General features: G+C 42.7%; 2 protein-coding genes across 4 annotated transcripts; one reads left to right on the top strand and one right to left on the bottom strand.

The window, feature by feature from the left end:
* Positions 1–84: 84 nt before the first annotated feature.
* On the top strand, positions 85–6,794 carry LOC123876457 (glucosamine-6-phosphate isomerase). 2 transcript variants are annotated; one of them, XM_045922726.1, is made up of 5 exons: positions 85–454; positions 2,796–3,045; positions 3,342–3,883; positions 4,743–4,839; positions 6,282–6,794. In XM_045922726.1, exons 2-4 carry the CDS (start codon positions 2,820–2,822, stop codon positions 4,809–4,811), a joined length of 837 nt encoding a protein of 278 aa, XP_045778682.1. In that variant the 5' UTR covers positions 85–454; positions 2,796–2,819; the 3' UTR covers positions 4,812–4,839; positions 6,282–6,794. The 2 variants fall into 2 exon arrangements, with proteins under 2 accessions (XP_045778682.1, XP_045778681.1); XM_045922725.1 differs by lacking the exon at positions 4,743–4,839 and having other exon boundaries at positions 86–454.
* A 200-nt stretch (positions 6,795–6,994) lies between these two features.
* On the bottom strand, positions 6,995–9,535 carry LOC123876456 (replication factor C subunit 2). 2 transcript variants are annotated; one of them, XM_045922724.1, is made up of 5 exons: positions 9,018–9,535; positions 8,410–8,631; positions 8,077–8,313; positions 7,577–7,813; positions 6,995–7,545 (listed from the first exon to the last, which is right to left on the bottom strand). In XM_045922724.1, the coding sequence occupies exons 1-4, from the start codon at positions 9,384–9,386 to the stop codon at positions 7,601–7,603; spliced, it is 1,041 nt and encodes a 346-aa protein (XP_045778680.1). In that variant the 5' UTR covers positions 9,387–9,535; the 3' UTR covers positions 6,995–7,545; positions 7,577–7,600. The 2 variants fall into 2 exon arrangements, with proteins under 2 accessions (XP_045778680.1, XP_045778679.1); XM_045922723.1 differs by having other exon boundaries at positions 6,995–7,813.
* Positions 9,536–10,167: the final 632 nt, after the last annotated feature.

Raw genomic sequence — 10,167 nt, 5'->3', positions numbered from 1 at the left:
ATGAGCTAGTTGTACGTAACTTGGCAACATTCGCTGCACGTCAAATAAAATTCGTGTTGACAAAGTCAAACAAAACGCGATTCAAGTTTCGTTTTTTCATCCACCAATCGAGCGAATGTTTCGTCTTGCAAAGAATACGCATTGGTTAAGATTTCGCACAACAAGTTTACTGTTTTTTCCGATTGGAGACAAGTTTTACACAAGGTCACACAACTCATGTCAGCCAGTCAGCCGGCGCCGCCAACGTCATTCATATTAGATTGAATGAGACACTAGGTACTGACTACACCATCAATTAGCACAAAAACAATTGCTACAAGCGACTGCTTTGTATTTATTTGAATAGCAAGTGTTTATTATCGTAAGTTATCAAGCAAGTTAGGAGCACATTGCAGGCTGCGACAGGAGAGCTGCTTGCGGAGCGCGACTCGCGAGGCGCTGCGGTGTTTTAAAGGTTAGTGACCTCAATAGGTTGTTGACTTCCAAAAATATTGAACTTTTATTTGTATTCCTTGATAACGATTTATTTTACTTGCTCTTTGATTAGTTATTTTTTTAATCCAAATTGGTAGATATACCTAAGTACTCATAAAATCTATCAGATGTATATCTATGAATGAACTGAATATCATTATTTATGTAAAATTGTGCCCATTTCAGCTTTCACCTTCAAATAGAAATTATTATTTTAAAAGAATACAAAGATATTCTTGTAACGTGGTAAGAATTTTTGTTTCGTTATAAAATATAGTTAAACACATAAGTACCGATACGGGTAGGTACCAGGTAGGTAGGTAGAGGCGAAAACCAGAAATGCGAGTTTTTAATTTACTAGCTGATACTACCTACCTATACATATAAGTAGATAGGTACATATTGTGCATAAAGAATTATTAAAATCGATTCAGTAATTTCAGAATTTATCCATTCGTTATTAACTATAACTAATATAAGATTTGTTTGTACTAATGATTAGTCCAAACAAATATTTCCTCGTTACAAAGTACCTACCTACCTATTGATAGATACAGGGCAGCCTTGCCTACGGTCTCTGGTTGTCAACCAAAGGGTCAATCTGTTGGTAGACCACCTTCATCAGTTGAGGATAGGCATAGGCCTATCCTCAACTGATGAAGGTATATGATCGGGGCCGAGCCAATGTGTTTGGTCTCGCAACTAAGGCCACTCATTGCAGTTTTCCGTGGCCACAGTAGACGGGCGCCCTGGCAAAACAATACATGCAATCGGTCAGTCCCAGTGATAAAAATAAACTTATCACATTTTTAGGGTTCCGTACCTCAAAAGGAAAAACGGAACCCTTATAGGATCACTTTGTTGTCTGTCTGTCTGTCAAGAAACCTATAGGGTAATTCCCTTTGACCTAGAATCATGAAATTTGGCAGGTAGGTAGGTCTTATAGCACAAGTACAGAAATAAATCTGAAAACCGCGAATTTGTGGTCACATTATATAAAAAAAAATTAAAATATGTTTCAATTTTCAAAGAAAGATAGATAACTATACCAAGTGGGGTATCATATGAAAGCGTTATACATGTACATTCTAAAACAGATTTTTATTTATTTTTATGCATAATAGTTTTTGATTTATCTTGCAAAATGTTGGAAAAAATACCCGAGTACGGAACCTTCAGTGCGCGAGTCTGACTCGCACTTGGCCCGTTTTTTTTATATTATCGATGTATTAAATGGGCGTACTGAACTCGCGTGAGAGCTGGTCGCTGATTAGGTATTCGTAATAAGTAGACAGACGCGGGGCGATGACATCTTATCTGCCATTTGTTTGTAGCAACTTGCAGTTACTTAAGTAGTAGGTAGGTACCTACGTATCAGTTCAGAAAAGATACTTACGTAGGTACGAAGGGCTGTAAACTAGCCCTCGTCGTATGTAGGAATTTGGGATTTAGCACGGGTTCCTATGTAGCTTCTGTACTCTCTTTAGCGGTTCTACGTAGACCAACACTGAATGGATTTCCAGAAATAAGAACTCGATTTAAAAAACCTAAATGCACGTGGGAAAAGACTACCTTCTACTAATTTATAAATAAATAAATAAATATACTTTTATTCGGGACTATAAAGTTAGGCGCAAACAAAGTAAATAGAATGAAAACAGATAAAACATAAAAACTAATAAATTAAACTTAAAAACCTAAATATTTATCTAAAACATAACTTACTGAGCTTTCCATGCATTTCGGCCGAGACGACCACCGCTATTTCGTAGTTCTAATAAATAATAAACTTGTACTGCAAAGGCACGGTGATCCTCTGAGCCGAATTACATGGAATTTCAATGAATCTTATATCTACTTATATTAAATCTAAAAATAAACAATTATAAAATCTAAATAATAGTAAAAAACAGAATGCGTGTCTGTGGCGCCAAACTGTCCCAAAAAGGGAATCGCCTCAGCATAATGCTGTAGTAGTGTACGTGGATACACTACCTCAGCGCTGTTTTTCAGGCAACCCCTGAAAAAAATCAGCTCGACGTCTCGGATCAGTCTAGATATTATTGTGTATGACCTGTGCGATTGACCTCCCTATGCAAAATTGAGATAATTGAGATAAAAAAAAAATTGTAAGAATTTTGTATCTATTGTTTTTTTTTCTTTTATAAAAAGTAGCGAAAATCGAGCAAGCGGGTCACCTGGTGTTCATGAAATTGTCGCCTTGTGGTGGTGGTTTATGAAATTGCCGAGCTCTTGGCAGGAGGTGAAGTAGGCACCTATTGAAGATTATCCACAAATGACTTAAGCGATGAACGTTCCAGGGTATTTGAAGTGAGGCAGGAGCCATGCGCCTCATCATCCTGGAGGACGCGTCGGTGGTGGCGGACTGGGCGGCGCGCTTCGTGCTGCAGCGCATCACGGAGTTCGCGCCCGGGCCCGGCCGCCGCTTCGTGCTGGGCTTGCCCACCGGTGGGACGCCGCTGGGCATGTACCGCAAGCTCATCCAGTTCCACAAGGAGGGCCGCCTCTCCTTCAAACACGTCACCACCTTCAACATGGACGAGTATGTCGGTAGGTAGCTCCGACTGATCGGCGACTCAACATAAACCAGGTTCTTCTCACATAATCGATAAAATATATTTCATGCCGACAAAGATAAATAACTGGAAGGAAAGGACCAGTTTTTCTGGATGAAAGTTATAAAAGCATAGTTTAGTATTTTTTGTGAAGGAATGCCTATAGCCTGGTCGTGACTTAAAATAATTCAAAAGCATTAATTTCATTTAAGCCAAGTTAGGGCTCTAATGGTTCGTACGGTAGATATGTCAGAGAAGAGCTGCTAAGACACGCAGCGTGTCTGGTCGCAGGTCTGCCGCGCGAGCACCCGGAGTCGTACCACTACTACATGTGGAACGAGTTCTTCAAGCACATCGACATCGAGCCGTCGCAGGCGCACGTGCTGGACGGCAACGCGCCCGACCTGGCCGCCGAGTGCCAGCGCTTCGAGGACCTCATCGCGGCGGCCGGCGGCGTGCACCTGTTCGTGGGCGGCATCGGGCCGGACGGCCACATCGCGTTCAACGAGCCGGGCTCGTCGCTGGTGTCGCGCACGCGCGTCAAGACGCTGGCCTACGACACGCTGGAGGCCAACAAGCGCTTCTTCGGCAACGACATCGCCAAGGTGCCGCGCCAGGCGCTCACCGTGGGCGTGGGCACGGTGATGGACGCGCGCGAGGTCATGATCCTCATCACGGGCGCGCACAAGGCGCTGGCGCTGGCCAAGGCGGTGGAGGAGGGCGTCAACCACATGTGGACCGTCTCCGCCTTCCAGCAGCACGCGCAGACGCTGTTCGTGTGCGACGAGGACGCCACGCAGGAGCTGCGCGTCAAGACCGTCAAGTACTTCAAGGTAACTGCTCTACGCCACACCTGAGCGCTCAGGATCACTTGTGACCGTTTACAATGTTCGCTGGATGCTTGACTTGAGCCTTTACGTGCTTGCCATCAAGCCGCTTGAAGCCACCATGTTGCACCTTCAGATTGTACGACTTGTTTTGTGATCACTGTACAATCAATTCAACTAGATTATATAGCAATTTATAGAAGGGCTATCATAAAAAATTTAAGTAAGTACAAATATTTAGTTATAATAAGAATTATTACTTATATGGTATACCCATGTCTAGAATATGATTTCGTATGCGGATCTCCGCGGTGTTTAGTGTCCAACGCTAACTATATTAGTATAGGTACTGAAATATTTCTTGCATGTGGGAGTGGTGTAGCGGTGTGCGGTGTGAGAGTGGGTGTCATTTGTCAACATGCGTTAAAGCTGAATTTTCTGTAAATATCGCTTTTATATATATATATATATATATATATATATATATATATATATATATATATATATATATATATATATATATATATATATATATATATATATATTTATACAATATGTAGGTATATCTACGTATATTTTATTACTGTCTAAAACAAAAAATCCCGGGAGGCTGTCAAATATTCCGCCGCACCTAAACCTTTTCATTAGTTTTATCAATGCTTAAGAAATCCTAACACAAGTGGTAATCAATCAATATTGAATGCTGCACTTCTTTGTAGAGAGAGCAAACTAACCATCCCAGCAGATTCGTCCCTCGATCACAACATAGGTGTGGGATAGTGGGCTTGGTGTGGTGTGGTGTGGTGTGGTGTGGTGTGGTGTGGTGTGTTGTCAGGCGCGTGTTGTTGAGCGAGTGTTGTCGCAGGCGCTGAGCGACGAGCACCAGAAGATGATCGCGGGCGTGCCCGTGCAGCAGCAGCAGCTCCTGCACTGACGCGTCGTGCCGCCTCGCTCCCCCGCCGGTAAACCTCTCATGCTGTTTCACTTCCACCAGGACATGTCCACCGGACACGTTCAACACTGTCGCGTTCAACTAGAATGAACGCTGGAGCTGATTGGTTGACACTCGCTCACTTTTAGCTAAAATGCATTGTTGCAACAAGAATACCTTAAATTCAGCCAATCACAACTATGGCTATTGTATTAATGATTGATGCAGGTTTTCCGAATTCGACGTACAGGAAATGCAGACTGTATTCCTTGAATGACATTAAAGGAGCCCACGCACTCGAACTGAACTGCAGCGGAACTGCGCGTCGCGGCTGGAGAGAATATCGTGCGGGGCGCTGACGCGACGCGCAGTTCAGTTCAAGTGCGTGGGCATCTTTAAGGTAAAAGTTACTGGAGTTAGCAAGAAAAGTATTTCAAATTTTCTTCTGATCGATTCCGGAAAACCTGCACCAATCGTTATTACAATAAACAATCGCGATTGTTGTGATTGGCTGAATTTACACACATTATTAGTCAATAGTGAGTCAGTATGGACCGATCAGAAGCGATTGCGATCGTCATACTGTAGCTGTGCAATGACCGCGGTATGGCGTCTGGCTCTGGGACTCGATCTTTACCGAATAAATTGAGAAAATAATTGCCAATTCCAATGACGAGTTATATATTTTTACATAGTAAATAACTAAGTGAAATATTGAAATGGTCGAGTGTTTATACGTTTGTATGTTAGTTTTTCCACTTCCTCATTACCACAACTAACCCTACAGCCAAGAAATATTTCAATCTTATAGGTATATAAAAAGTTAATGTTTTCTGTTATTATTACTGTATTCGCGCATCGTTCATCAGATTGAGTTGAAACTATGTACAGTTGTTGTTGGGAAGGTTTCTGAATTAGTACCATCTACATACTGGGACAGAGTACGTAATAGGTGGCGCACGAGTCCAACGCTTGCCGGGCTTTAGTTAGTGGACAAAACTGAAAACTCTCTTGCTACTTCATAAACATTGCGACAATGTTCTTGCGATGGTCACGCTAGGCCTGCAGCATATTACGCGTAAGAAAAAACATGTGCGCAGTTCACACGCGGCAGAAGAGAAACCTTCAGAAAACTAAACTTCTGAAGTATCAGGGTTTTCAATTAGGTACAACAAACGATACGAAAGGAATAATATTTCTTATACAGTACCCGGCAGGAAAGAGTACACATCGAACTTTAGAGTCCCTGTTTTCCGTTTCATCCCTGTCACGCATACCTATGTGGCGTTTTGTCGCTCTCAACGACAGAGACAACGCTCTACAAATCTGTTATCTTTTTGCAAAGTCTGATGTGCAACCTTTTGTGCAGAGCACTGTTAGATGTGCATTTGTCTCTTTTTAGTGTGGCTTTGTCGTTTCATTGAGTTTCAAAGTTTACATTTCAAAACTAAGCTGTTCCTTTAATGGTTTCAGAGCCTGATGGGCGAGCACAACAAGATGATAGCCGGCACCAGAGACACGGACATTCCGCCCCACAGCCCCCGCAGCATGGCCGAATAGTATAACTATTCTGATGCCTGTTGCTTTATATTATATATAAATAAGTTGTAATTAAAAAAACTACTGCCCTACCAAAAGAGTAAAATTTATCACATTTGAAAATGACGCCATACTAAATTTTTGCCAATAAATATCATAGCCAGTGCCATTGGGGATGATGTAAGGATTTCAATGATACCCCATACGTCTGTATCTGTTTAGGCGTTTAGAAGTTATAGCGAAAGAAACTCGCTAAAATTCTTACATGAACCCTGAAACGCAGTTGTTTGGGCAGCGCTGTATGTGGAGTAACACATCTTATTTACAGTCCTACCTATATAAATGATAATGTAATGTAATTACTTATAAGTTTATTTTTACTTTTATAGAACTATTTAACCACAATTTGTAAAGTTATATTTTATAAAAAAATTGAATTTAAGAAATCATGGGTAGTTTTCTTTAGCAATCCAGTTTAGCAATTTAGTTATTCAGCCAGAGTTGATGGAAACAAATATCTCATTACAAGAATTCTATGGAATCTTGTGATTAAATCAATTTAATCTGCACTTGATTGTATTTGTCAAACCACTGAGCATTAGCCATTAAAAAGGAATTCTGAGTCAAATAAAAATAAGCTTTCTTGTTTTAAAAAAAGTTTTATTTTTCAACAAAATCACAATGTTTAACATTCTCTGCACAATTCTATCAAAAACATGATTTGTCACAAAGTTCAGGCACTTCACTTCCTATCACTTGTATTTGTTCATGCATCACGCAAACCGCACTTGACTAATGAGTTATCGTCGCTGCTGGTTATAGGTGTGGCAATGGAGACTGCAGTCACTCAGATATTTCAATTATTTATTCATTACATTTATGGAATGTTCATTAAACGAGCTATCTTTTTATCAAGTCAAAACCAAGAGAATCAATGGTATAAACACAAAATGTTAGAAGACAACTTTAAGCACCGTTTTCTAGAACACCATGACAGTATACTTTTGAGTATTTCGCATTTTACTCACTACAAAAATAAAAACTCTGTCACAGTAACTGGCTATTTTCTCAAGTTTCACACATTAACTAAGCAAGTTGCATTTCACTCCTACCAGTACAAGTAAATATGTAGGTTTCCAGTGTTAGTTCGCGAGTGATTGCTCCAACTGGCATGCACACACAATACGTTTGTACCCGACTTAACCACAATATGTAAAGTTGATGCGCGCTCGTGAATAGCTAGAGCACGGCGTTCAGTGGGCGGCGGCGCGGCACATGCGCGCCAGCAGCGCCGCCAGCTGCAGCGGCGACGCGAGCCCGTCCGCCACGCGCATGTGCGTCTCGCCGATCTCGCGCACGAAGCCCAGCTTCAGCTCCTCCGCCACGTCCAGCGTCTTACACACGCGGAAGATGTTGCTCACGATGTCCTCCGCCGCGTAGCCCAGCTTCACCAGCTTGGCGATCACCTGCCGCAAACCAGTTTGGTCATTCCAGCTGCCTATCTCCCACCGCCATTGGCTTAAAATGCTCACTTGTAACAAGAATACCATCCATTTAGCCAATTGCAACAATTTAGATTATGCTCTCTATTATGCATTGTGCAACCGTTTCATAAACTACTATTATTGTAATGTACTTTTAAGAAACACAGTGTACAGACATTGGATGTATATGAGGAGTGAGGACAATAAATGCTTGAAGATCAGGCTTAAGTTGAGCTAGCACAAACCTTGTAGGCGGCGTGCATGTCCTGGCGCGCACACGCCTCCAGCATGCCGCGCACCAGCATGGGGTGCGGCTCGTCGCACACCTTGAACACGCGCTCGGGGCTCACGTGGCCGCCGCCCTGCGCCGCCGCCTGCAGGTTGTTGAGCGCCGCGCGCAGGTCGCCCTGCGCCGTGAACACCACCGCGCTCACCCCCTCTTCCGTGTACGTGAGGCGTTCCGCGTCGCACACCTCTATCACCTGCAATATCACCTCATCAAATCAAACTGTTAAACATCTGTCTGAAGGTGGTGACACCTTTCCATGCGCCTCCCGCAAGTTGCTCAATATCCTCACCTTGGCCAGTATCTGTGCATCTGTGAGCTTGGTGTAGCGCAGCACGGCACAGCGGGACTGTATGGGCTCAATGATCTTCTCGCTGTTGTTAGCGGCCAGGGCAAAACGTGTGGTGCTCGAGTACAGCTCCATTGTGCGGCGCAGCGCCTGCTGGGCCCCGTCCGTCATGCTGTCCGCCTCGTCCAGGATCACTATCTTGTGCCTTCCCGGAGGCAGGGTCACCTGGAAGCCACTAAGCCTGTGTCAATGTCTGAGGTTAGGCGATGATTCACAGCAACTATTATTATTGACAAATGTATAAAGTGCCATTATCACAATTATTGCATGTTGTACTCATCATCTTTAACAAATTTTAATGAAAGTTTTCACAGATTATACTACAGACTGATAGGCTTGAGAGAAAATATCTTAATTTCAGAAAGAAAGAAAACCAGCTCACATAAAATTATAAATAATTATGAGTAAAACCACGCACAGCTCCAACTAATTAAGACTTATTCAAAACCTGAAATCCTGAGTTACATCCATTAGATCAAATCCATTAGCAAAAAAATATAGCGTGTATATCTACAGGTACCTTGATTTGATCAGCAAAAGGAATCACTCACCTTTTGTTGTGCAAACATTTTGATCTTATTCCGTACAACGTCGATCCCGCGGTCGTTGGAGGCGTTCAGCTCAAGAACGGCATCCTTGAAAGCGGGCCCGAGCAGTGCGCGCGCCAAGCACAATATGGTGGTGGTCTTGCCCACGCCGGGCGGGCCCGCGATGATGATGTTGGGCGCGTTGCCCGTGCGGGCGAACACCGCCAGCCTCGACACGGTGTCTTCGTTGCCCACTATGTCGTTGAACGTCTGCGGCCGGTACTTCTCTATCCACGGCAGAGTGGACGAGGTCTTGCTCGGCCCGGCCGCCGGCTTACTCGGCCTAGGTTCCGCTTCGTCCACTTCCATGATTGTTATGTCGTCGTCACTCATTTTCAGCAACTGTGGGGTTAGGCTTCGTTTAACTCAGTTCATTAATAGCACTGGAAGTTTATTTTATATTTATGAAACTGAAAACCATCTGAAACAAATCAAAAGATCATGGAAAACAGGAATGTCAATAGAAAACCGCGCGTTTTCAAACATGCTTGACATTGACAATCTTTATCTTTTTTTTTTTTTTTCTCTCTCGTCTGGCTTTTACAATGATTAGCCAATGTCAAGTTTGTATTGTTAACAAGTTAGCTAAATTATACAAGTATGGATCCCGTCTGTGCCGGTGCTCGCCGACATACGCACGGCACCCCCTTAGAGCGCTTTCCAGTCAGTTTTAACAAAAAAAACACTCCAAAAAGTCACAACACGCGCGCCAGCAAACGCCACCACAGACGAAGTCCATCTTTATCTATTATCACCTTGCCAACAGCGTTGCCAGAATGTTACTTTTGTAACATTTTACGTTACTTTTGACCCCCTCATGTTTCCTCCATGTTACACGACTCAAAATGTTACTTTACGTTACTTTTAGGACTTCATAAAAATATTCAATTTTTTCCCAGCAAACCAAAAATAATCGTGAAACGGAACGCATCCAAAACAGTTTTCGTTTGTCGTAATTGGCCCATTTGTTAGTTTATTTCACTTTCTCTAAGTTATTGGTCTAAGTTCACTTTGTTTTGTAATTACTCTGTGATTAAAAAAGTGTTCTGTTTGTTTTTCTCTGTGACTCAACTTTGTTTTGGCTAATAAAGTTATTCGTGGACTTCGTCTGTGG

The sequence above is a fragment of the Maniola jurtina genome, chromosome 21 (assembly GCF_905333055.1).
Source record: "Maniola jurtina chromosome 21, ilManJurt1.1, whole genome shotgun sequence".
Taxonomy (NCBI): Eukaryota; Metazoa; Arthropoda; class Insecta; order Lepidoptera; family Nymphalidae; genus Maniola; species Maniola jurtina.
Note: the sequence above shows the minus strand (reverse complement) of the source record. Positions and strands in the feature narration are given on the sequence as shown.